The 27,938-nt window shown below is 42.7% G+C and overlaps 1 protein-coding gene across 1 annotated transcript; it reads right to left on the bottom strand.

The window, feature by feature from the left end:
- impg2b (interphotoreceptor matrix proteoglycan 2b) lies at positions 1–27,680 on the bottom strand. The gene is made up of 21 exons (XM_071479564.1): positions 27,547–27,680; positions 22,839–23,048; positions 21,860–22,026; positions 21,591–21,619; positions 20,919–20,951; positions 19,726–19,778; positions 15,334–18,251; positions 15,075–15,236; positions 12,853–12,911; positions 12,714–12,734; positions 10,998–11,251; positions 10,849–10,907; positions 10,009–10,243; positions 7,695–9,505; positions 7,386–7,605; positions 5,211–5,421; positions 4,591–4,779; positions 4,219–4,453; positions 3,463–3,542; positions 1,905–1,963; positions 1–1,537 (listed from the first exon to the last, which is right to left on the bottom strand). Exons 2-20 carry the CDS (start codon positions 22,987–22,989, stop codon positions 1,930–1,932), a joined length of 6,921 nt encoding a protein of 2,306 aa, XP_071335665.1. The 5' UTR covers positions 22,990–23,048; positions 27,547–27,680; the 3' UTR covers positions 1–1,537; positions 1,905–1,929.
- Between the last annotated feature and the right edge of the window lie 258 nt (positions 27,681–27,938).

A 27,938-nucleotide genomic window follows, 5' to 3' on the forward strand; every position in this document is an offset into this window, starting at 1 on the left:
TTCTGTAAAAAATATTGTCATTTTATTTTAGAAAAGTGTGAGTGTGCCAGCTTGCACGTACACATCACAGGTTTGTTTTTCCTTCTAATCAAATGCACAGCTTAGAAAACACAATACAAAACACCAGAGACCTGCAGACCTGCACACACGCACACACACAGACATCAGTGACAAGTGTGGACGTGTGAATTGTGGGGATGAGAAGCCTGTTGAGTTGTACTGGGCCTCTCATGAAAAAACAACACTATCTACACACACAACAACAAACATCAGCTGTGTACTGGAAGTACTTCATCTACACTCAGATGATTGAGTTTCAGTAGATATTCATTCAGACAGAAGGGTTAGGGTTCAGAGAGATCAGAGAGATGCTGCTGGTCGTCATGGAGATATATGTTGTATTACTCAGGTTTCAGTCCTCTGATAATTTCATTTCATTTATTCATTTTTTTTTGTTTGTTTTTTTTAATTCAAGCATTAAAAACCTTTTTATCACTCTGTTTTATTTTGTTCAAACAAAACACATCTTTGAGCGAGACGACAAGATGCTGTGTCAAGAAGATGGTGCATGAATAAGTTGACTCACATGAACCAGATAATATCTGAAGTTAACGAGATAATATCTGAAATCAACCAGATCATATCTTGTTTGAATACGTTAGTAACTTGAACAAACTGCAGACGAGATGTGATCTAAACTCATTTCTTCAGTTGTGTCATTTAAAGGACCTTCAGAAACTTGTCAGGTGACCACATGTGAACTCTCGTAGGTAGGATTTCTCAAAAAAACGCACACATACAAGACACTGACAGGCTACACATGTACTACACATCAGTTAACACTCCAGCATTGGTTGAGAAATGTAAACATTTGTGTGAATCGCAGGCGTTTGGTAAGCAGCTGATTGGACAAACAAAAGACCGAAGAGAGAACGTGCGGTTTCCTGATCCGACCTGTCGCAGAGTTTGATGATCTAACGTCAAGGGCTCCGAGATTCTACGCATTAAATCCCAAAAAAGCAGTGAGCAGTGAAGGCACTGAGGGGGAGGAGTCACGGCTGTAAAGGAAAAACGTCAAAGAAAGAAGGAAACGAGACGAGTGACGACCAGTCCAGAAACTCGTCATCTCAAAACACAACTTCAGCAACATATTTTCTTTCTATAACAGCGGCAACGTACAGGTCGGGACGCAAACAGAAACCCTTGAGTTCAGGCTGAAGATGAAAGCCATGAAGTCCAGTCGAAAGTGTAAGACAGAGGTACTCAACAGTGAAAACATGGAAAGCAGTGAACAGTGACTGAAGTGTTACTCAAAAACAAAAAGACAAAAAGAAAAGATAACAGGTAAAGGTCAGAGGAACAGGTGACCCTGCAGAGGTCAAAGTTCAGTTCAGGGTCAATGACAGAGGAAACCCATCCAGAAAGAGTCCTTAGAAAATAAACTCCCCACAGTTTCACCTTCATCACCAGTCGAGCCAATCAGAAACAGCGAGGTGAACACAAACTCCTCCTCCTTCCCCGAGTCAAAGGCAGGTTTCTGTGGAGACACACAGGCGTTACCACAGGTGTTACTGCAGGTGTTACTGCAGGTGAACATTTTCAGATCAGACAAAACAGAGTGAAGGCTTCAGGTTACAGAACAACATCAACATTCATTCATTCATTCATTCATTCATCTCGGAAATCTGTTGAATATTTGTGTTAAATCTGGATGAAAAGTTCACTGTTGAATAGCTGATCAAATAGCTGATTAAACATCTGATAAAACATCTGATTGAACAGCTGATCAAACAGCTGATCAAACATCTGGTCACAGTGAAACATGTGGACATGACAGTAAATGTAGATAGACGTGATCAGTCGTTCCACTCGGTTGTGTCTCAGTGACATCATGGCGTCCGTACCTCGTGGTCACCATCTCACTGCTCACTACGTGGTGGAGCTCCCTCTCCTCTCCAGGAATCTGCTCCACAGAACGAGAGGACTGGATTAGTTTGGTGGTTTTGGTACAAACGTCCAGACCACAAAAGAACTCAGAGTCAAACCCCAATATAAACAGAAGGGTTAGTTACTGTATATTTCAGGTCTCCACTCCGCTCTGCTGTTTTTAAATGTTGCTTTTTCCTTCTACACAACCACTGAAATCCTGATCCTAAAGGAGATGAGTCTGGCTTGTGTGTGTTTGGTCCCTGGACTTATTTTTCATGATTATGATTGTGGATTTGTGTTCTCTCTGGTTTTTAACCTGTTTGTGATAAATGATGATCAAAGATTTCATCATGATAATCATGATAATTACTGTCATAATTACAGCTGAGCTGCACTTTGATTAAACTCTTTTTACAGGTGTGTTAATATTTTAATTTTAATTAAATCCAATCATGACTGTGACATGAAAACGATGAATATTTCAGCTGTAGTTTGGCCTGATCCTCCATCTGCTCATAAACTGTTGTTATAACTGAGGATCAGTTGATGCGTTGATCATTTCTGGATCTCTTGTCTCTGTCATCCTAAAGCTGAGACACAAACTCTCTGACTCTAGCAGCTACTGAATGGACCTCGTGTTGTGGAGGATGAAGTTGAAAATGAAAGTCTGTGAAGTGTCCAGAGAAAATGTAAACATGTAGGAGGAGAGTTGAAGTTGTTTGGCAGCAGAGTCTCACAGACACAGACTCTTCTCGAAGCTCCTGATTGAGTTTGACAGTGATGGTGTTCGCTGACGTCTGGACAGTCGCCTCCTCACCTTTACCATAGCACATTTCCATCTGTGGAGGAAGTCTGCCTGTCTGGAGTCTGTTTCTGTCTGGAACTAGACACCTGGAGCAGGTGGACAACACCTCCACCCTGAGACACACACACTGCTCCCAGAACAAAACCACAGCCTGAATCTGCATGAAGGCACTGATTTGCTCGTTAGAGCTCGTTACAGCAGGACAGAGATCAGAGACTGAGCTGTGCAGCAAAAACAGATGAAGCATTAAATGACATTTAAACAAAGCGACTGTCTTTGTGACAAAAACGTTCACAGCTCCAGAGCAGAAGAAACTGCTGACAGACGAGTGGAGTTTCCCGCTGAGTCTCAGTGTCTGTGTCAAGTACAGGTGGAGGTGTGTCTGAGGCGTTCTGTACCTGGACAGCAGCTTTTATATTTATACATATTTTTATACAGAAAGAATAACATATTTATATTTAATTAATTTATTTTTTTAATAATATTTGTTAATGATAAATAAATGCTGAGCTTTTGATCATTTTAAAATTTCAATTTAAATGTGTTTTTACATTTAGGGGATAAAGCAGTAGTGTATGATTAAGAAAGAGTAAAACAATTTTTAATCTTTTTTACTTTGTTTGTGATGTAAAAAATTGAAAAAAATTGTGTTTGTGAATAAACCAAGGCCAGAGAGTGAAGCTCTGCAGCAGGTCTCATGTCAACTTCACAGACATTTAATCACTCACACTTGAGTCTGTCGCACAAAGTCTGCAAAGTGTTGATCCCTGGCACACAACTCGATTATCCTCAGACGCTCCTGGATCTCCTGCAGAGAGGTCAGAGGTCAACAGAGAGAAAACATGTTTATGTAACAGTTGAGCTGAGAGGCCAGAGGTGAAGGAGGTGAAGGAGGAGGAGGAGGTCCTGCAGGTATAAATAGGTGTCTGCATAGTACTGACCTCCTGCTGAGACTGTAAACCACTGAGCCAAAAAAATGTCACAACAGTCGTTCATCTCAATCTGTGCCACACTCTCCCTCCTCAGGAGCCAAATCTCTCGGCAGGAGCAGGAAGTTAAGCACGAGTCCAGATGAGGAGCCAGAGGCTCCGCCTCCTCTATGTTTACTGATGACGCCTGTCTTTCTCAGACACTGAAACCTGGTCCTGAAGTTACAGGTCAATACAGCCACACTCACTGCTTCTGCTCACTGACAGTGTCCTGAAGAACGGGCGGCGCCAGCAACACAAAACTTACCAGAACCTACGTCATGAATTTTTGAGGTTCATGAGTTCACCAAAAACCAAAAACCTGTTCACATCAGAGTCCTGACTGAATATTCAGCTACAAGATCTCAACCTACAGACGACCTGTGCAAACCAGGACGACCATGTTCACGCTCCTGTGAGAAGAATGGAAAGTTTCCATGGTGCAGACCCTAACTGTGGTAACTGTGGTAACTGTGGTAACTACAGTGCTGTGACTGTCTCACTCAGATCTCTCACCTCTTTGGTGAGCGAGGTGTTCTGGTAGATGTGTCGTATCTCGTCACTGCTCAAGTCTTTGGAGCCGTCTACACTCGCAGAGCTGCTGTACTCGGGGAAGCCGGGATCGCGCCGGCGGTAATACTGGGGCACGTCGTCTTCATAGCGACGGTAGTACTGGGCGGTGACCGGGTCGCTCTCGAACATTGGGTTGAACTTGGTGGCGCGCTCCAGTGTGGGTACGCTGTCACCACGTCTACAGGAAGGAACATTTTAATTTGAAACGTTTCAGTAATTAAAGTATTTCAATTCCAGTTTTTCCTAAAAACCAGCAGAAACCACTCAGCTGATCAAACACAAATGAAGCTCAAATTCAAACCATCAGGTGGTCACCTGAGCGGGTCCTCAGTGTCCTCTGCGTCATACTGCTCTCGCAGCGTCCTCGCCAGGAAGAAGATGATACCGGCCGCCACCATGAGGAAACCGGCCACAGAAGCGATGGCGATGCCCACAACCAGCGGCTCAGAAACATACTCCTCACAGTGCTCGCCACGATACCACCAGTTCTCTCCAACCCGACACCTGCAGTAGAGAGTTAGAGGTTCCATTCCCAGTGAAACCATCTGTCGGCGGCCCTCAGGGCCCGACCTCAGGTCCTCTTTGTTTCAGCCTTTACATCACTGATGTGATTCATCTGCTCAGGCAACAATATTTCACTTTATGTGGATGATACAGTCACTGTTTCTAATTCTGAGGTTAAATGTTAATTTCTCTTTTTACAGAAACCTCTACCACATTTTCAAACTTTTATTTTGAAGGTGTAGTTCCATGCTATGCTTCTATATTTTTGCTCTGAGAAGGTAGAAGGTTTTGCTGTCTTCTAGCGAGAAAGAAAAAAATATTGGTGTGTTCGAGGACAGTCAGACATCTCAGATTTGAGAGGGAGCCGTTTCAAAGTATTTCACTATTATATTCACTATTTTCAGAGCACACAATGTGAAACCTCCTCTGACCTGCAGATGGCGCCCTTGCCGGGGATGATGTCACATTTGCCGTCATTGAGGCAGAAGTCGTGTTGCACATCGCAGACGCTCTGACACGGCAGGCCATCCACGCTCAGATACCCAGCATCACACACGCACTCTGCCTCGCCCGACCACTGGTTCACCATGCACCTGGAGAACTCATTACACGCCTGGAACTTACAGGGGTCCGCTCTGTCTCCTGACAGGAAACAGCAAGAGATAAACAGAAGAAGAAGACACTTTAGAGACCTGGAGGAAGAGGAGGAAGAGGAGGAAGAGGAGGAAGGTCTACCTCTGTCTGAAATAAGGACGACCTCTGCTAGAACATTAGAATAAAGTCTGGCTGTAAAACGTTGAACGAACCATCATCATGTGAGTTACTCATCTTTATGATGTAATTGAGGAATCTGAGCACAAAACACACAAAGAAACATTCACACATTTAGTAAAGAAAAATTTAAGCAAAACTTTTCATCATTTTCTTAATGTCCAGATTTCTGGTCGTGAACTGTCTCAACTTTTCTCATTATATCCACCACACAACATCTGACACGAGGATAAAAACAAAACACAACTAAATAAAAAAATATCACTCCTTTATTTGACAGGTTTGTTATTTATTACGAAGTGGGAAAGAGGTTATTACAGGAAAATAGGAATTTCCCTGGAAGAGCTGCTTAATTTAAACCCAGGTAAACATTATGTATGATATCATAGTGTTATTCACTGATGACTGGAAATGATTGACCTCTGACTGACCCTCAGTAACTTCATCTTCATATCGAGGTTCAGCTCATTAACATCTGTAGGTTGTGGAGGCCTCACAGTACAGTCGACCACGTGCTGGTGCAATGGAAAACCTTCCCTCCGAGCGCAGTGAAGATGAGGAGTAAACTGATTATCATGTCCACAGTGACTCACTGCTGTAGATTATCAGGCTGTCAGGAGCTCCTCTGATTGGCTCAGACAGATTAAAGAGCTGCAGCTCAGCAGAGATGGACTCGCTGCAGGAAACAACAACAGTACACCTCACATTAACAGCTTCATCTCAGCTGGACAACCTGAATCCTGCTGTGCAACAAACCACAAAACCACCCAGGTGGAAATGACACCTGGATACCTGTCAAAATAAAAGTCCTTCCGCTGCTAAGCAAAGATAAGGCCACTTCAGGAAGAAAGGAGACGTCAGCAGAGGGACGTTTCAGCACTGCTGTGTCTGATTCCACATGAGGCAGTGAACATATCTGGTTTTCCACCCTGCTGGTCTGCAGTGTATTTACCTGGGCAGGTACATAAATGACACTTTGTGGTAGTCAGAGCTGATTGGTTTCTACCTATGAAACAGACTCAGCTCGACACATGATGACTGTTACTGATGACCATCAGAACCAAATGTCAGAGTGGAAACTTTCCCACATGAATCCAGTTATTACATCATATATAGTTATTGTATATCACTCTGTCATAGCTGTGAAAAAGACCAACACTGTCATGTTTCCATGCAGGTGTGATAAAGGTCCGGTTGATAGCAGGTGGAGTCTGACGATCAGATGAAGAACCTTCTCGAGTCTACACAGCCTTCAGCCACAGAGCAGAAGAAGCAGCAGGTATGAAGGACCACAGACAGACGGAGGCAAACAGTTGCCATGATGTTGATTCATCAGTGAGTCAGTGTGTGCTGCTGCTGCTGCTCACGTTCCTCACAGACAGATTATCTCAGGTATTAGACCAGAGTCCTGACAGCAGAAACACTGTCAAAGCTGCTGAGCTGCTGCTGATACACAGAGGATTCAGCTGAGCCTGAGCAGCAGGAAACATCTGATAATGACGCTGAGACGTCCAGGATGTTCAGACACCACCTGAAGGCCACACTGGAACACTTTGTTCAACACACATCAAACATGAAACCTGAAGTGTGTCTGTAGAGTGAGGAGTCAGGAAATTATCTGTTTTCATTTCAGGCAGCAGCTTCAGCTCTGATCCAGTGTTTATGAGATCATGAGTGTCCTGAGAAAGATCTTTGTAATGGAAATCAGGTAAATATGATCAGTTTACTGTGTTTTAGAGCCAAAGTTGAGCCATTTACCCTGAAAATATTTCAACGGTCTGATTTTTAGAAGAAAAAAGCCTGTAGCTTCATTTAAGTGTCTGCTGTAACTTTACCTGATTCCACATCCAGTGAGTACTTGTCGATGGCCAGGTTCATGGTCTGGTAGGCGGTGTTGGCGAAGTCCTCCAGGATCAGGTAGACAACGTTGGTGACGCCTCTGGGAACCGGCTTACCAAACCTCATCCTGCTGTTCACCACAATGCTGCCGTTCCTGAAGTTGAGGATCTCCAGGTTCTGAAAGTTGTTCAGGTTGGACTGCAGGTACGGGACCAGCTGCGAGGTGAACACAAAGACACATGTAAACAACATTACACCTGAATCTAGAAGTTTTAATCACTGATACAGATTCTTTGAGTTCACACCAGCTGCAGGAAGCGTTGCTCTAGGGCCTTATACTCAGGGGAGCTCTTGTTGAACAGGTCCATGGAGAACGCCATGTTGGTCACCCTCAGGCTGAAGAACACAGTAAGGGCCCTGCCAGGTCGGGTCGGTAATGCAATGGCATCCAAATCTGACCCTTGAGCCCCACTGGAGAAGCCACTGCTGTCGCCATCAGTCGCCATGCCACCGTATTGGAACACGTCAAAGCTGACGTCGATGCTTGGAACGTCGGAGAAATCGTGCTCAAAAATTTTGATCTCTGAAGCAGGAGTGCCGTGTTTGACTTCCTGAAGTGAGGAGGTTGTTGTTTGAAGGATATCAGTATCTACTTTCCCCTGTGAAGCATCCGTCAAGGTTTTAACCAAGTCTTCATCCTGCTCCGGTGCAGCTGGCGACTGTTCTGTGGTGTCTATTTTAGCACTTTCTGTTTCATTGGTGAATGTCAGTGCTGGCTGAGTAACATCTGAGGACGGAGTGCTTTTTGGAACCTCCTCAACATCTTCATGGTTTAGGTGCTCGTGGGGAACCAGTTCCTCGTCTTCTGGCACAGAATCTGATACTCGAGTGAAAGGTGAGTCCTTCTCAGGCGAGAGTGCGATGCTGCTGCTGTGGTCTGATCTTATGGACGACGTTTGGTCCGGAGCAGCAGATGTTGTGGTGACAACCATGACTTCATCCACAACTAGGTCTCTGTCTAGGGCTTCATCAGCCAGCGCTGTTGTTGCTGTTGTAGGATCAGTGGTGCCTATGTGCTGCTCTTCCAAAATCTCAACCTCATGATGATCTGTGGATTCTGGCAACAGCAGTTTGGGTTTGTCTGTGAGTACCTCGAGTTCTGATGGCTGTTCTGTTATCACATCAAAGCTGGATTCTTTGACTGTGACCGCCTGGACCTCCACAAAGGTGGGCGACTCAGGAACCTCAGGGACCTCAGGCACACGAATGACTTCAAGCTCCTCCTCCTCAGGTACATCCTCTGCGGAAATAGACCCAACTGTAACGATTGGAAGCTCTATCTCTGCTGCAGTAGCTACTTCCACCACTTGAGTGGATTCTTGAAACTTGACTGCTGAATCAGTTGGTCCTGCAAAAACAGGGGCCTCATGAGTCCAAGCTTCAGCTTCAGGAGATTCTGTGAATGGCGCCGCAATCAAATGTGGTTTTGTCAAGGAGTAGTCATCATAGATACCAGATGCTTCAACTGTTTGCACTGAAAGTTCGACAGTCAAGGTTCCTTTGGGGGAGAATACAGGAGCCTGGGTTGTGGTCGAGTACCGCGGGTCAGTGCTGATGTGCGGCGTGACCAAGACCAGATCCAGATAAGGTTCCTCAATGCCTCCATCTGGCAAAGACTCGTCAACTGTTGTTGTGGGCAAAGGGGACACATCAGTGAATTCTACTCCCATTACAACCAAATCATCATCATTCTCAGTGGTCGGCCACTCAACAGCAACCGTCTCCTCATCCTGGTCTTCATCCTCCTCATCAGTCTCCTCCAGATCAGGTGGTGGCAGCACCTCCAGGCTGCCATCCGCCTTGTTGTAAAAGCCAGTCCCGTCAGATGTCGCTGCAGGCTGCCAGGACCAGAGATCAGCTCCCTGGCCGTCCCCAGAGAAACCAGAGCCAGATCCATCGTCCAACATGCTCTCAGAGCCGGTCTGAGGTTTCAGTGGTGAAGGGGGGGCTGCAGAGGAGCCTCCGGGACTGACTGCATGGTCCCCTCGTGGGGTATCGTCTCTGGCGCCTGGAGCATTATTGAGGAGAAATCCCTCATCCTCAATATTTCCATTATCTGCAAAGCAGAAAAACACATGGAGAGGTTTACGGCCGGGATCTCCCTCCTCAGAGAAAGATCACAGTCTCACATCCCAGTGAGAAAACCTGACAGGACCAGGTCTAAGTCCTGTGGGGATTTATTAAGACTACATTTAACAAACTAGCATCTTAATTACATGAATTACCTATTTCCACTAGTGTTATTTTCCACAGTTTAAGAGGTTGTAAAGGTTGATTAAATGTATAGTAGTTGACCCTTTTCCCTCTCTTACAGTAACACTGTAAAATGTTTCTGTTCTTTGATCAAGTTTCATTTCAATACATTTAATTCAGTGATTTTTTATTTAAGTCTGGACCACTTGTGAATTACATTCTGATCTGAAAGAAAGTTTTTTAACAGATATTTGGTGAGTGAGACAAATTCACATAAACCATATCTGTTTGTCTAAGTGCTTCTGTCATGTGTCTGGTAAGAATCTGAATTTGTCTGCTCTGAGCAGCGGCTGGACGTTCACTCACTGTCTTGATCCGTTGGCTCCAGGCCTAAAGTGTTTTCAGGGAATTCGGCGGGCGGCGGAGGAGCTGTGCTCTCATCGAACATGAAGACATCGTTCTCGCTCACCCCCCCGCTCTGAGGACCTTTCCACGGGTCGAAGGGGTCGAACAGGAAGTCATCCTTCTTCAGGAACACGTTGCTGCTGTCCATCTCGTGGCTCGGTGCGTCAGGAGGCTTCTCTGCAGCCAGAACGTTATCCTGAGAACAGACGCTCAGAGTTCAGTTTGTGTCCTCTGATGGAGCTCAACTTGACTGATTGTTCATGCTACATGTTACTGAGATAACAACTGATGTTTTGTGACAGTTTCATCAGTTGACTGAGCAACTGAACCTGTGACCTGCCATATTAAAACACTGCGTTCAAATTAAGAAAAGAGATTAGTTTCACTAATTTCACTCAGGAACTTAAATGATCTCAGTTCATCAGGTGTGTTTTCTTCAGGTTTTCTATATGTTTTTATTACAGTATTATATTGTATGTTTGTAATTGTGTAAGCTTCACGTCTGGTAAGGTAGGTAAGGAAAGCTATGTTTTGTAGTTTCAGTCCCACAGTGTTGAGACTAATATCTTTATTCATCAAAGTGTAGTAATGTAGTTTGTTCATTTGCTACCTTTGTGAAGGACGTCGCAGGTGTGGATACACTAACTGATGCATTAAATTCCACTTTACACTAAGTGGAATTTTCAAATTTTCCCACAACCTCATGATATGTCAGAATTGTCCTTTCTGTCACATGACAATCATCCTAACCAATCAAAAGGTCAGCTGAATGTGTCCTCTGTGTGTTTCCGCTCCACTCACCATGTTGTCATAGGCGTCTGCTGGTCGACTCGTAGGTTTCACAGGCAACAAGTTCTCAGCTGCAGAAAAGAGTCACAGCTTGTTAGAGTCAAAGCTTTTCTAACGTCAGACTCAGGGCTGAAACGCCCTCTGTAGCTCTGCTGTCGTACCGTTCTCCAGCTGCAGCGGGTCGGCCTGCATCTCCAGGCTGCTATTGGTCATGAAGTTGTCTTTGTGTAGTGCCTCGGTGATGTAGTTGCGGAAGTCAGTGATGGTGTAGACGACGGTGGGCTGCTCGGCGGCTCCGGGGTAGTTCTTCTCCACCAGGTTGTTCTGCAGAGAGATGAAGTCCAGTGTGTCGTTGGCGATGCCGCCACTGTCCACCTCCAGAGTGATGGCGTAGTGGACCAGGACCACCAAACCCCTGAGAGGGAAATGGACCAACCAGAGGTTGAGACTCCAACATGTTTGTCTGCGTCTAAAATCTACATCTGCTCAGGCAATTTTCATTTGGAGATAAACTTCAAAGTCACTGAGGAGTGATCTTCATTCTTCACTTCTTTGGATTTGATTCATAAAGTTTTAATAATGTTTGGTCAATAAATGTCATAAAGACTGAAGAAATAATCACAGTTCACTAAAACCCAAACATATTCAGTAAAAAATCATTGAGAAGCTGTGAAATGGTTGTTTTCAAATCAAAGGACTTGCTGATAAACTTCCTGTGGCTCAGATGATGAATCAACTCAACATGACAGCAGATCTGTGATGGACATACATGGACAAACATTAAAATAACTGTTGGTTCAACAGTATTTGAATGACTGTACTGAACACATCTGTTATACAGTGAAATAGAAACAGTGGATATTTGTCACTTTGGGGATTTTAATGTTGTCTTTAAGTCAGGAACATGCACACTAACAGAACCACCATCCTGTGGCTTCTGTTCATCTTGTCTGTTACTTCTTGTCTTTCTGACCTCGCTGCTTCACTCTCAGATTCACTTCTGAGGCGAGTGTTTAAGAAAACCAGAACCTGACAACTTTACAACCACATCACTTTTCTCCTCTTGGCAACTCCGGAGCTTCAGGCCTCACACACTTTTCAGGTGAGTTTAAGAGTCTCTGAGCTCACAAAGTGAATCCATCAGTGTGGTTACACTGTGACAGGCTAACCTGCAGTGGAGGGGGTGGGGGTCTTTCCTGGTAAGAGAGGGGAAGGTGGAGGAGGACAGCGAACCTGCCGTAAACCCGTAACAGTAATCCTGCGACAGCTGCCGGCGAGCAGAAGCGACTTATCCCACTTAAGAGCTGAGTGACTATTGTTAAGGACATTAAGTTGAAAGTAGAGCAGAGGGGCAGCAGAGCTATTATTTACTGCGACAGGCAGGTGAAAGGGGGTTTGGGGGGGGGGGGTTGAACATCAGCCTACAGTATAAAAAATAGGTTAAACTTTTCCTTTACACATTAAAAGAAAGAAAATGTCCCCAGAACAAAAGCAGCAGAACTGAAATGATTCTTTTTGTTGTGGACAGCTGAGTTTCCCTTCAGGCCCTGCACAGCGAGGCAGACCCTGCAGAGAAGTCTCGGCTCATTGGGATGGATTTATCAGAGCTGTGACAGAGCTGTGTGTGAGTGGGTCAGATTCAGAATGAGATCAGGGCTCAAACCACCTGCAATCCTTCATCTGAAGTGAGAACATGAAAATCACCAAATCCACATCATCTGAAGAGTCAGTTCACGGAGATGCAAATAAAGTTTAAAGGGTCGATACAGGGAAAAAAGATTCCACCATGTTCATGTTTTAATATTTAGTGATAAAAGCCTGAAATCCTCAAACATCAGGTTGAAGACGTCAGACAGAGAAAGGTTTGTCAGACTTACCGCTCCAGGTCCTTCTGTGGCCTGAGAACAGAAACAGAGTAAAGGCTGTTACTATGAGCTCCACATGTTTTGTATAATTAGACTGTCAAATTAAAACGTGTGTGAGACAAAACTCATCACCGTCTGAATCAGTTCACACCTGAACTCGATGATGTAGACGTTCTTAAAGCCTGGCAGCCGCTCAAAGGCATCTTCAATCTGGACGTTAGAGACAGGAGGGACAGTTCAGTCTGTTTCTGTGACACACAGAGTTCAGTCCTGCACAGGAGGTGTCAGCTTCTGTGTGATCTGTCTCTACAACACCAGCAGCCACAGTCTAACCTCTAACAGGACACAAATGTTTTCACAGCAGAGCTTGTACACTGAGCTTCAGCAGATTGAGGACCTGCTCCAGCCCAGCGGGGGTCGCAGCTGTAACCTTACTGACCACTTCCTGTCAGTTTGTGTTGAACTGTGTTCTGACTCAGCTGCAGTTTGTGCTGCTGTGGAACTGCAGTGTTCTGCTGACAGGTGTTGAACTATTACTGTCCAGCCCCTTTACACCTGTGGGGGTTGTCTAAATAACAGGAACACAGACGTCTCCATCAGAAACTAATGAGTCTCTGAGAAACAGCAGGTGGAGGTGACTGCTGCTCCACACACTGACTTGACCTCACAACAGAAACAGTATATGTTGAACTGAGCTGCATTAAAACACACTTAGGTTGCTCACAGTCATATTTATGTTGGTTTTATAAAATACAGATGTTATCAGCTGCCTGTTGGTCACTGTTCACCAGATGTTGGGTGTGATACAGTTCAGTTGTTTCTTACGATAAAGATAAAGAACAAGAGATTTAACCAAACTCCAGCGTCACAGAGGGTTGAGTCATAGACGCCGTGACCATGTGACCACCTGGATGTCCTGATCGATCAGAATCAGCCCAGAGGCCGACGTGTAAGAAGTGAGTCAGGATTATGAATGTGAATAATGAAGTAGCTGGATGGAGTTTACATGTGTTCCTAGTAAACTTGTGTTAGTTGGTGAGAGCTGCTGCTGAAGTCTTTTATATGGAATAAAAGAGCAACATTATCAGATGTCAGTGGCCCGTGGCTGCACTCTGCTTCTCTGCTGAAGTCAAACTCCTGCTGTTTCTATTAGCCCTGTTATCCACTTCGTATTCCCTCATTAATGACCCTGACCCCAGAATTCAAACTGTAAACTGGCTCCCCGCGTCATTGAGCCTAAAAACCTCCCAGTGGTGCAGGAACACACCGGCACTCTCTGCTTTCCTGGCAGCGGTCATTTTTCCACCAACTCGAAGTGAGTCACTGCTCGTATACTGTAGGTCCTCTGAAGTTTTCCAGCCCTGTGTGCTTCGGCGGCTCGTATAGCCGATCGCTGGCAGGGCCAAGGAAACTGAGCCTTAAAGCGTAAAGATCCTTAATGCGCGAAAAACAGGCGAGGCCTTTAAAGCAGGGCCAAACTCCTGAGTCTGCAGTTTGAAGGAAACCACAAAGCAAGTCAATTAGGTAATGAGCGTGCATCCTGGACGTCAGCAAGGGGAGTGAAAGAGGAGAAATGACAGAGGGAGTGAGGAAAGGGAGGAGGAGGTGTGGGCAGGAACCACAAGAATCACAAAAACTGGCCGATAAACAAACCACAGCTCTGTGCACTCATCGCTTTCTACTAAACAACATGACGACAACAATGTGAGTCAGAATGAAAAATATTGCTTCATGCTTGAAAATATTACTTCATGGTTGCACCACAGTAACACTTAAACAGTGTTGAGTTACAGCATCACTTATTATAACTTAACTTTAGTTTCAATGTTTCATTCCATTTTACTTCAAGTTTTTATTTTCTAATTGTTGAAATAATGAAACTCATTTACCCATTTACTATTTTTCATTCAAATATATGTTAAAAGTTAGCTTGAAGCACAATGCAAATTTGCACTTATCCTGAGACTTAATTACTCAAATTAATGAACAAGGAAAGCTAGAGCTGCTAATGTGTGATCTGCTGGCACACCAGCTGTTGGGGGCAAAGAAACATATTGCAAAAATTGCAAAAACAATCCATTAAATCTGCGTGAAAACTGGAGGCAAAAATTCACTCTACACAGAGTTGGAACATTCCTTTCTGAAGTTTCTTAAACAAACTAGTGGCTATCTCCATGTGTATTCCAAGTCTCAATTAAATGTTTCACAGACAGAGTATATCTTCTGAGATTTGTGCTTTGTCTTTTTTCATAAACTGAGTAATGTACTTTGGGCAGAATTATTATTGATGATTGCTTGGATATATTACAAAATAAAACTGTAACATCCTATCCTCGTGTCCATAAAGCAGGGACATCATAAAAATCATCTTACCTTGCGTGTGAACAGTCTGGCCATCTGCTGGTAGTGGAAGCTGCTTGGGTCTCTCAGTGCGTCGTTGTAGGTTTCTCCTCTCAGCTTGATGCTCAGCTCCACCACCTGGTCCTTCAGGGGTCTTGGGGGCCGCAACAAGGTGTCGTCTATCTCGTTACCAATCTGAATGTGCAGGAATATATACAGAAATCACACAGATATAGGTTTAGTATTGGCACCAGAAAGGTAAAATGTAATCAGGTATTCCACCGTAACTTACCAAGTTCTCCTCCTCATCCTCAAATCCGAAGCCATTGTTTCCCAGTAAGTTGTCTTCTACATCATAAGGCTTCTCTGTTAGATCGGGGAAATTGCCATTATTGTACTCCACTACATACTTGGTTGTGACTTCCAAAGAGGTACCAGGGGTTGCCTCTTCCCTGGCAGTACCCTGGGTACTCTCTGCAGTAACAGCCACAACAGATTCTGGGTTGATTTCATCTGATGACTGCGATGGTACTTCAGCTGGAGCCTCTGTCATGAGTTTTCCTGCATCTTCTGCTGTAACATCAGGAGCAACCTGGAGGTTGTCTTCACTTGGAGCACCATCTTCCTCAGATGGAACCTCTGGGGCAAGCTCTTCGGGGGATTCCGGGGTCACCTCCTCAGTGGTTTCTACCTCTGAAGTTGTTCCTGGATGGGTGTGAGTCACAACTTCTGGAGAGTATCCAGGTTCTCGGACCTCACCTGAAAGCTCAACAACCTGGGTGGTACTCTCCTGGGTGGTTTCTGAAGGTACTTCTTCTCCTGGAAGTTCCACTGTTACCTTTGGACTAGGTGTTTCCTCCACTTCAGTCCCTGGCAATAATCCCTCTGTGTCTTCTGGGACAACAACAACAGGAGTGATCTCCTCATCAGACTCTGAGGGGATCTCTGGTATGACCTCCTCTGTAATCTCTGGTTCATTTACCTCTGCTTCTGGTTCTCCAAAACCATCTTCTTCCTTTGTTATCTCCTCAGAAGCCTCAGATGTTGGCTCTTCTCTATCCTCTGATGGTTCACCTCCAACTGCCTCTTGTATTTTATCCACAAATGTAATGCCAAGATCGGTTTTATCCTCATCAGGTACTACCTCATGTTCTACTTCAATTGTAGTTCCTCCTGTCGGTTTGATCTCTTCTGGAATTTCATCTACAGATTCTGGTTCTTGTGCTGGTTCTCCTGTGGGTCTGACCTCTCCTCCAATGTCTTCTAAAAGTTCTGGTTCTTTTGTGGGCTCTTTATCTTTGTCAATCTTTGTTTCTTCTACAGGTTCAACTCCCTGTGCAGGTTCTGCTTCTTTTACAGCACCTTCTTCTGTCTCTATTATGTCTACACTTTCTTCTACAGGTTCTGGTTCTTGTGCAGTTTCTACTACAGTTTTAATTCCCTCTCCTCTTTCTTCCTCTACTGGTTGTATGGGTGCCTCAGATGTTTCTTCTCCACCTTCAGCTGGCTCTCCTGCAGGCTCAATTGTTACTTTCTCTGTTTCTTTTGTATCTGCTGTCTTCACTGGCCCCTCTACAACACTTGCTGTTTCTATTGCAGTTTCAACTGGTTCTTCCTCTTTTGTGATATCTACTGGTCGTACAGTATCCTCCACAGTAACTGTTGCCCCCTCTGCCTCCTCAGAGGCTGCTGTTTCTACCATTTCTGCTTGTGCCACATTAATATTTTCAGTTTGAACTGCTTGTTCCTCTTCAGCTGTTTCTTCAGTAACAGTCTCTATCTTTTTTACATCTGTCTGTGTTGATACTTTATCAGGAGACTTCACTTCAGTAACAACTACAGCTTCTTCATGTTTGACTTCTACTTTTACCTCTTCTTCTGGCTTGTCTGTTGCATGTACTGCTACTTCTTCTTTGACAGTTTGATCAGGTGTATCTTCCTCTGTTGTCTCTATTTCTACTGCTGTAATATTTGGTGGTATCTCCTCAGTTACATGAGAGGTGTCTTCATCCACGTCATCTTGTAAGGTCACTACAATAGGCTCAGAAGTAATCTCAGCCATTAGTGTTGGTTTGTCTTCTGGTGTTGTGTCCTCTGTAATGTCTTCACTGAGTTTTACTTCTATCTTGTCTGTTGTCATCAAAAGAGAGACCTGGGATGGAACTTCTGTTTCATCTGAAACAGATTCTTGTTGTGGAGTCACATTTATGAATATTTCAGCTTCTTCTTCTGAATCTGGATCTGTTATCAGAAATACAGTTGGGATTGCCTCTGTGCTGACTTCAGTTTCATCTAGACTAATGTCTACAACAGCCTCTGAAGGGTGTTCTAGTGCTTTATGCATGTCACCCTCAGGTTCTTCAAGAATTGCTGCCCCAACTAGATCAGGTGCATCTGGTACTGTTTTAGTTATTAGCTCTGGTGAATCCTCAGTGGGTTCCTCTAAAACCTCATCAGTCAAGGTTATGTATGGGATGACATCCAAAGAACTGTCTGTTATGTCCTCAACTTCTCGGCCCACAGTTACTGCAACAGTTGTCTCTGGGATTCCCATCGTCACAGGCTCTGGAGATACTCCCTGTCCTAAAGCCTCCATTGTGACAGCTTCTGTAGCAGGTGTTGTAGCAGGCTTTGTAAGAGCAACAACAGCAGCCTCTGTGAGAACCTCTTTAGCCACAACTTCTGACAGTAGCTCTTCACCTTTTGGCGTAACTTTAATCACCTCTGAATCAGGTACACCCACATCTTCAGGAATGAAATCAAGGATCTTGTTTTCTTCCTCTGCAGACTCTACAGTCTCCTCCTTTGTTATATCTGGGACAGTTTTGTCTTCTTTCCCATCAACCGGCATGTAGGTAACAGAGTCAACAACCTCTGTGGCAACTTCTAAAGTTTCCTCAGCCATGTCCGCAACATCTCCATCCTCAGACTCTGTGGGAATCTCAGCATCGGTGATGACTGAAGGTGGACTTTCTGAAGTAATCCCACCTCCAGTCTCCTGAAAGTCTACAGTGTTTGTTGGCACAGCAGCAACAGCCGGTGCAGAAGTCAAATCCACAGGAATCTCAGAAAATGATGTTACAGGAGTCTCTTCAACTGACTCTTTGGTTGCTGAGAGTGGAGGAGTCCAAGCAGTGACCTCAAAGCCTGGTGGTAGATTGTCTTGGTCAGTTGCTATTGTCTCAGATCCGATGAAGATAACATTCTCCCCTGTAAAACGACAGTATCAGTAAAAATTACAGAATGAAGAAACCAAGGAGGATTACATCTTAACTGTGAACTCTACAGAAGCAGAATACTAGCGAACAGGACTCTACTTGGTACCTGAAGCTCCACTTGAAATCTTCCATGGCATCCCCAAATAGAAAGAAACCCACAAACAACTCATCTTTAAGACATCTAAGTTAGAAAGTGGCTGGACAATGTGTCAAAAATCTGCAGCAGAACTACATTTTGGGCACCATTTGTAAGTGGTCTGGAAAATGATATAGATAGACCCTAAAGCCAAAGGACTTTTAAAGTACTTTGATGTTTCTGCATCTGGCTCTAAGATGTTATAGGTGAATAAGTAAGTAAGTTGTTGTATTTGTTTTGTTGTGGTTGAGTGTGAAGACCTAGCATTTGATGCACTAGTTGGAAAGATCTAAAATAAAATTGTTCAGACATATGACCATGCCTCCAGCCCCATGTCTGCTCCACCTGTAGCTGTGATCTCACTAACCCTGATACTTGTCCTGCAGTAACTCAGTCACGTCTACATCTCTGCTGTTGGTCCTCTGCTCAGCCTCCCTCCATTGACCAGACTGCTGCCTGTAAATAGGCTTACAGATCTATTCTGAGACAGAGCGTGTGACGGGAATCAGCCTCCTGCACCCACTCGTCCCTCACATAAGACAGATTGGGGTGTAAGGTAAGGGACTGCTGCCTCTAACAACAGACTTTAAAACTTGGACGGACATTTAGGTTTGTATAACTATTGTTTTTCAAAGTCTTTGTCCATCAGGGGCCTTGTGAAGACTGTCAATGGGTCACCAGGGGGTCATCAATAAGATGCTATTACCCATCTGTTGTCAGCTTAAGTCCCTCAGTAGCTTCCCAGCTTTAAAGTTGTATGTTCAAAGAAAAATATACAATTAAAATTTTAACCTCAAATAAACATTTTCATCATCATAGTATCTGTAAAAGCTGAAGTAAAAGACATTACAACTCTTCAGTTATGAAAAGGAACTTTTTGTACGAGTGTGGTAAAGCTTGTGTGTGAATTTCACAATAAAAGCATGCACAGAGACAGAATTATTGTAAAAAAACACTTAAAATGAAAAAAAAAAAAAACACTTAAAATGTTCAGTGATAACTGTTGTTCCTGGAGTGGACCTTGAATGGAGTAATTCTAACTAACTTTGAATGTAATGTAAAAAATCACCGGGATAAAATAAAAAAAAAAAGATTTAAATTGTGAAAAGACATAATGCCTGTTACTTTGAAATATGGAGAAAGAAGCATGAAGCAAGTTGCGCTTTTTTTTTTCATTCACAGATCTTTGTTAATCAGAACATTCTGCTTTTATCTAAAGGTTTTTTGAAGCTGCAGACAAAGGATGATCTGATTGTCTGACAGTTTGTTTCAAACTAAACATGCTAAAGGATGAAAGAGTTCAGAGAGTGAGCTTCAGCTTTGTGTTCACCTGGCAGAGTCTCCGTCACCAAGTCTCTGGTCTGAACGGTTGTTGCTTCAGAGCTGCAGGAGGAAGAAAAAGGACAGCAGAGCTTTCAGCAAACACCCTGACAGAGCTGAGAGACTGAGACAGAAAATCCCTCAGCTGAAACTATTAGTTAATTAACAAGTTAGTCAATCCACAAACAATTAATCAACTGATCATTTTTTAAGTGAAAATATCAAACAGCTCTTTTAGTGTGACCAATATCTTTGTATTTTAGCCACTGGGGGGCTCTAAGAATACATGAATTAATCAGGAACATATTAATACAGATAATAAAGGTAATCATTACTCAGCCTCTTTAAAGGATACTTCAGGGGTGAGGAAATGATTACTGCATTAAATCAGTCACTGAAATATCAAAATAAAGTTAATACAAGTAAAAGTGTCCAAACTTCAAAAGTAAAGCTGTAGAGACATGAGTCCTCCAGTGAAATCAGTTGTTTTGCAAAGAGCAAAAGCAGAAATAAGCAAAATATTCAGATTGTTAAAGGGGAATTTCACCTATTTTAAGGTTTCCTGATGTTTCCCAACAACACATCTCAGTCCAGTCTCTAAGAGACACCAGAGTAAAGTTTATACGTTAGGATTTCTGAAATCTATCAAGACTTTGGACGCAGGAACTCACACATAAACCCTACAAGTCAACAAACATGGAGTCTCATTAACTGTCAACAGAGAAAACATCTGTGAGTCCTTAAAATAGTTGGCATTCCCCTTTACATCCATTATCATGCAGCCACTCCAACACAGCTGGAGCGAGGCGTTTTTACACTGAGCACTAACAGAAACCACACGACTGTAAAAAGAGCTGCAAGCCAAACAAAGAAACAGCAACAAACAGGCTTCACACACACACACACTCAGGTTTGGCTCCTCCGAACACAAAAACAAGAGGTCGTCTGTCTGAGCGTGAAGAAAGCAGCAAAGCTCTTGTGAGAGTTTTGTGTTTGAGGGATGGAGTCGCAGACGCTGCCTGGTCTCTATCATTCTAATGCTGTTCTAACTGCACCTATAAAAACTGTCATGTATGTACAAATCAGTGACTTGTATGTTCTGGATTGATCAGAGACATAGTTGTGTCAAGTGTCAGATTTCATTTGTGTAGCTGTGGACTGACTCCAGCTCTGTAGGTGGGTGTTTGGTGTTTGCAGGCCTACCTGCATGGAGGAGGGTCTGAGGTGATGGGCACACTGCAGCAGGTGATGAAACACAGCACAGGTGTCAATACACAACCACAGACCTTCAATTAATCACGGCTGGTGTAACAATACTTCTGTATCATGTCTGTGAGTCATTTTCTCCTTAAACATGTGAGAGAATAATCTGCTCACAGGATGAGAACGCTCATCTGAGACAAACCAACCTGTCCCATCACTTTTCTGTCTCAAATTAAATCACATTATCTGATGCTGCACAACCATTATTCTACTTTAAATGCCCCAAAGGTTCAGCTACAGTGTGAATCAGTAAACCTCTGTCTTATCACGTGATGTCTGTGTTTTTTTTAACAATTAAAAAAATCTGCTGATGCAGTGGGAAAACCTTGAGCAGTCAGTTTATTTTAGGAGTTTGAAGACTGGCTGCATCTTGAGACAACTGAAGGTCAGAGTAGAAGAAAACAGGAGATTTAAAATACAACCTATTTCTTAAACCTGTTTTTTAAGATACTGTCTCAACCAATGAGCAGATGTTTTCATACATTTTAAAGAAAACTGAATTCATCACGAAATCACCATTAAATCTATATGTTTGTATAGTTTCATGAACCCCAGCACAAGAACACAACAACATCTGCCTGTGGAGCAGATGTCACATAGTTGCACACTGACCTGTTCATTGGAGCAGCCATGGCAACTCTCTGAAAGACAGATTCAGAAAGATTCAGATTCATCCATCTTCACAAACTGAACATAAAGCTCACATGAACATGTCCATCATTTCTTTATCTGTTTATAAAGCTAAAATACAGTTTTATAGTTGTGACAAAGGCAGTTATAAATAAAATACAAAACACACAATCACAGAGTCAAAAGAAAAACAACTGATGGTTTTACATCTGCAAAGGAATTTCAGTCGAAAAGAAACACAACAGACTCACACTCCTGATGAGGTCGATGTGCTCCTCTGATTGGCTGAAGAAGCTGCCGATGTCCATGACGCTGACGGAGCCGTCCATGCAGCGACTGACCCAGTCCTGGTACTCGTCCCGCTCCGGCAGCCGGTCCCAGAAGATCTTAAAGGCCTCCCAGACCGTCTCCTGACACACTAAAACACACAGATGTGTCACAAACTTGAAGCCAAAGATAAGCACAAACCACAAACTCAAAAAGATCCGGTCCCTGTGACAGAGGAGGGTCCTGCTCATCGTAACCAGGAGAAAGCCTGCTGTTCTATCCATCATCCATCCATCATCCAGTAGAAAGCTAAACAATGTGAGGACATGGAGGGAATTCAGCAGGAAAATCTGATTTGTTTCTTTATTTCACCTGATTAAAATAAAAATTGAGCAGTAGAATAGACGTTGGAGAGAGTGAATTATTTGATGTAGATCACTCAGATATTCTCTGGAAATGCCAGAAAGTATCTGTGTTTTAGGAAATGGTTCGATGAGTAGTTGGTTATTTAACTTTGTCATTTCTTTGAAGAACATGTAACAGCCCTGGACAAACGTTTTGAGGCAAAGCAGCACAACAGGTTGTTTTTCCGTTTCAACATTTCAGGCTCTCACACAACAAACTGAGGCCTTGAAGCAGCAAAGACTAAAAGCTAAACCTGAGACTATATGACTTGTTAAGAAGGTCATGTTTTTACAATGTATCTGACTCTGCATGACCGCTGACTTCTGTGGAATCGGCTGCCTTTAATGACGGCAGACTTGGAGTTTAAGCTCGTAAGTCAGTTTGGATAAGGACTTCACTGAAACACCTCAAGTGTTATATATTTCTGACCTCCTGAAAACCCTTAAAGAACCTAAAGGGCACCTAAAGGGACCCTGACATGAAACAAAAAGCTTCTTGTCTACAACTGAAACTAAAATAAATCCAGATGAATGTAAAGGAATGGAAACCCAGTCAAACCTCTGAGGTGAAAGTAGTTGAGATGGTTGGTGACGGCCTGGTCGAACGTCTCCTGAGCACAAAGTTTGACGCCGCTGGGAAACAAGATATTTCGTTTTCTTCGAGTCAGAGCTGCGTGTCGTCGGTATAAAGGCTGGTCTGAGTTCCCCATCAGCTCGCCCAAAGGTTCACTGGGCTCCTCCAAATCCACCTTCCAGTTGCGAGTGGCATCTACAAGGCATCAGAAACATCAGAGAGATGTTCAGTGAGAGCAGCGCTGAGAGTAACCACATACATTTCCTGAAACACTAACCTTTAGCACAGTGTTTAGTTCATTACTTTACTGCCATAGTTACTTCACAATTTATTTAGTGCATTGAAATGCAGCTGGCAGTTCCACTAGACCTACAACTAACCATTATTTTCATTTCTGATTTATCTGACAGACAATTGATGTCTTAAAATGTCTTGTTTGGTCTGACCACCAGTCCACAGATGTTCACAAAAACAAACCATAAAAAACGTCATCTCAATGAAGCTGAATCCAACAAAATACTGAAATGATTACTCAATTTTCAGAATCGTTGTAGGTAAATTTTCTGTTGATCGATGAATGGCTTTGTCTATAAAATGTCACAAAATGGTAACTGATGATTGCTTGTACTGCAGTGATTTAAATCAATGCTACTTTTCCTTGATGAAAGGATCTGAAAACTTCATACAAACCTGTTTCTATGTACATGTACCCTGAAAGCAACACGGCCCACAGCGCCCACAGCGCCCACCTCCCACACTTTCCAGCCATTACTCAAAAAGTCTCCTCCAAAGCTCCAGCCCCGGACTTGCTGCTTCTTATTTCCACCTCCTCAGTTCATCAGTGGCCTCCTTCTCACAGTCATCCATCCGCGACTTTGGCATTTGTCAGAAAATTCAAAAAGGGAATCAGGGATATTGTCCAGAGCTGAGACGGTCCTGACGCAGCGTTGCCGGGCTGCTCGTTGCTCCCTGTCAGGTAAGCAGATGGGACTTTGCTGCTGGTGGAGATTTTTTTCTCTTTGCTCTAATCCTATTTGTTAAGCTGCTGGAGTGGATGACTGTCAAGGCCACGGTGCACCAGAGCAACCGGTCAGTCTCGCTTATAGGAAATCAAACTAACATACTGGCTGTTTAAGAGAGAGAGTTTGAGTTTGTATGATAGATCAACGGAAATAAACTCAGAATTAATTCAAGTGACAGGTGTGCCACATGTGTTTATACCTGGACACTGCTACAGCTCTAAAATGGTTAATTTCCCATGATTCACCAGTGTAAGTGATGCTTTTAACATGCTCCTGTTGAAAAACTGGTGATGCACAACTGGTTCTTATAAATCTGCAAATGTGTTAAAATCATGTCTCATTTTAATCCCATAAATCTTAAAATTAAATTAAGGAATGATTATAAACTATTAGTAAGTGAGTCTCCATCTTCAATGTTTGTGAACAGTGGTTAAATTCCAGCCGGGATCCAACTGGGATCCCAATCAGTGCTGATGGAGCCAGGTGGTCTTTACAGGAGACTGATCAGAGTGGATTACCTGAACATGCTGCAAGGTGACATTAAGCATTAAAAGGTTGAAGGTGATACTGGAGGATTCTGCCTCAAACTCCAACAGTTTTCTCCTGCTTTCACTGAATCACTGTGAACACTGATAAAAACCAACTCAATCTACATCAGGAGAGTTTTCATTTGTCATTTTGTTAGTTAATGTTTAACAGATTCTTTAAAACTGAAAAACTTTAGTATCATTTATTAAGTAAAATACTTAAGTTTATCATAGTTGAATAGAAACAAATCAATAAAAATAGTATATAACAAGTTGCATTCTGGCGATTTTCTAATGCTGCCATGACCTGCAAAAATAATATTAATATAGTTGTCTGTAAACTGTAAATAATATTATATATAATATTCATATTTGTCTGTAAACTGTATACAATGCATAATAAATTAAAATAAATACATCTAAAGTCAATCAGTTTCCCATAATTATTGATATAATTAAACAAGGAAAATGAAAACACAAAAGTTCTTCAATCGCACAAACGTCCTAATTGTCTATAACTGTGTTTTTAGTGTTTTTACACTGAAACTACTGGAGTCCTTCACATTTCCCCCACAGATACTTCAGAGTCACCGTCCAGCAGGGAATCAGGATCAGTTTTCCATCTTCAGGACTCACTCAGATTATTTTCGGGAAGCTGGATGGAGGCTTCATGGAGGCTCCTAAATCGGTCTAATCTTAACCTCCCATCGCTCAGATTAGCTCAGATCTACAGGGCAAAACATGACCTCAACACTGTCTACTACCAGACCAGGGCCAGACCAGGGCCAGAACAGGGCCACTACAGTGTCAGGAACATTTACTGCAGTTTACTTATTAACTCAATAAAAATAAAAACATCTTATCAACCATATAACTACACTGTAATGTAGTTGTAAATATATATTTTAATTGTGTTATGTATGATATATATGTGTTTATTCTCTATGGAGAATCTGTGACTGGCATGTAAATGGTTAATAAATACTTCAGATGTAATTGTATATAAATGACCACATTTATGTGTTATTGTGTTATTATCTGTTTTGATGATTGATAAATGTGTTCAAAACTCATAAATGAATCATTAATGATTAGAACTAGGTTATGTTATTAAGCATTTATTATAAATGCTTAATTGAGTTATTTACAAAAACTGTTTAAAAAACAACTTACTTTATGTTTATATATTTATTAATAATTCTAAAGGGGGTCAAATAATGCAATAATGTTGTGTTAATTAATTAGCATCATGATGACATATTAATCATGACTGGTGTGTTTGTTGTTTTGTCGTTAAATGTATAAAATCTCCTTTAGCCTTGTACCCCCTCCAGTCTGATCCAGTTAATAAGCTGTAAGCTGATTGGTCCTCAGCGGGGGGCGTTCAGATAAAACCCCAAGATTACCAAAGCAGCCAACACACAACCACACAAACACACAAACACTCATGGTTGTATGCACGCAAACCGCACAAAAGAAATGCTGTGCATCGTATTGGTGGAAGAAGAGACACACACAGACACACACACACTGAGTAACCCAGTAACCTTTGACCTCAACTTAGACAAGGACACACTCATCATTTCAGACAACTCTGAACCATCAACACTGATTAACAATTAATTAACTACTTAATTCATTAGGCAGGAAAACTCTTGATCTCATGATTAGTGCCAGCGCTGCTGCAACAATCACAATGATTCCATGTGTTTCTTTATGTGAAGACTCAGATTTAATTTGATGATGAAACTGGTGTTTCTGTTTTCAACACAACTACAATTTTCTGATTTTAGGACACATCTGGGATCCATTAACGAGCTCGTTCAGATTAATTCAACCGCTTGGCTGGGTTTTATCATCTTTAACCGTTTCTACGTCTTCATCTGATCCTTCCTTTACTCTGAAGGTGGATGAGATCCAGGTTTTCATCAGTGTTTCTGCTGTTTTATTTCCATTTTATTTACATTAACATGAAGCTGTTTTCCCTCCAAAACCACAGGAACATTTGTTTCTGTTGGACAAGTTCTGACTGTTGTGGAAACAAGGCTTCATCTTCTTTTTCCTGTTTAAAAGCAGTTTGGGTTTCAAAATAAGAGCCGGACTCGTCTGACAACAGGGTCAACTCTGCCTACAAAGGGTGAAAATGCCAAAGAGCCAGGTTGTTTTGGGCAGAACAGTAGCGATGGGGTAGAGGGTTATTCACAAGGATTTTATTTTTACTTTACATGACAAATTTTTATCAATAAATTTCAAAATTAAAGCCTCACTCCTGTCAAAATAGACTGATGGCTGAAAACTAAAATAAAGAGTTGAATGAGCACAAAGACGCAGACGATAGTTTTTTAGGAGAAATGTTACAAGCATTTTATTTATCTCTTTTTTTGTTGTTTATTAAGAAACAAAAAAACAAATCAATATTTATGGTCAGACATATTTAATGAGTTTGATCACAAAATAAGAGACAGACTCCTGAGAAAATCTAAATAAATAAGTTTTATTTCATTAAAGAGAAACACACATTACAGTTGAATATTTCATGTAAGAAAGTTCATTTACATAGAAAAATATAAATTATTTATTGCACAGGTGAATTAACGGCTCGGTGGTGTCAGTTTCCTTCATTACGTTGCTGACTCTCGTGCATACTCATTATCAGACTCCGAATCTCCTCGCGCTTCTGTCGCACTCGTTGCCGCGGAAACCAGTTGTCCAAATGTACGGGGAGTTCAAAGTGCACAACGGGATTCTGTGGAGCGAATCAGAGAGCTGGATTCATTTGAATAATAATTTGAGGAGCTGCTGAGCCGCTGTGTGTTGTCGTCTTGATTTCACACATTTATAAAGATTAATGTTGAATATTCTGGACCGGACGGATAAATGAGTTCAACTCTGTCTCCTCAAGGAGCCGCAGTGAAAACATGAGGTTCATCCTGACGGACGCTTCACATGAACAAATCTGCTGTTTGTCTTTTATTCACCTGAATCTCTGGGTTGATCTATCACCTAATGATTAAAGTTTTCATACTTAAAGGACCTGACATTAACATTTGGATCAGGATCGGTTGATGGTTCAGAGCTGAGCAGCAGCAGCTAATGAGAAATGTTTAATCACGGTTTCTAATTCAGCATCAGGTGAGTGTTTACCTTCAGGAAGCTCTCGACGTACTGCAGCAGGTACAGCCCACAGTCGCTGCTGTTGTCCTGCTGAGGGACTCTGCAGTTGGAGCTCCTCATGTTGTCTGAGGTGAAGAGACGAGGCGTCCCCCTGCGGACCTCCCACTCCACCTGCAGGTAGCTACAGACACAGAGAATGTGAAGGTTCAGTCAGTCAGTATTTCTACCATCTGTGACTGTGAGCAGTGACACTCACTCTCTGACGAGTCTGCAGACGTTCTCGTGGTATGACAGCTTCAGCGAGTCCATGACGAGGATGCACGGCCTGAACAGGATGAAGAGGAAACAGTCACTTCAAAATAAAAGTTTGTTGAGGTTCTGTGGATCAGTTTGTTCCCTGCAGACTCACCTCCTCACCACTC

The sequence above is a fragment of the Trachinotus anak genome, unplaced genomic scaffold, assembly GCF_046630095.1.
Source record: "Trachinotus anak isolate AG129_WGS33_773 ecotype Australia unplaced genomic scaffold, CSIRO_AGI_Tana_v1 ptg000006l, whole genome shotgun sequence".
NCBI classification, from domain to species: domain Eukaryota; kingdom Metazoa; phylum Chordata; class Actinopteri; order Carangiformes; family Carangidae; genus Trachinotus; species Trachinotus anak.

Excerpts from the sequence above, each read along its gene's own strand:
- impg2b (XM_071479564.1), bottom strand. The coding sequence starts at position 22,989 with ATGGGGAACTCAGACCAGCCTTTATACCGACGACACGCAGCTCTGACT. Across the intron at positions 20,952-21,590 it reads ATGGCTGCTCCAATGAACAG|TGTGCCCATCACCTCAGACC; the intron begins GTCAGTGTGCAA and ends CACCTGCTGCAG. Across the intron at positions 4,780-5,210 it reads GGCAAGGGCGCCATCTGCAG|GTGTCGGGTTGGAGAGAACT; the intron begins GTCAGAGGAGGT and ends TCTCTACTGCAG.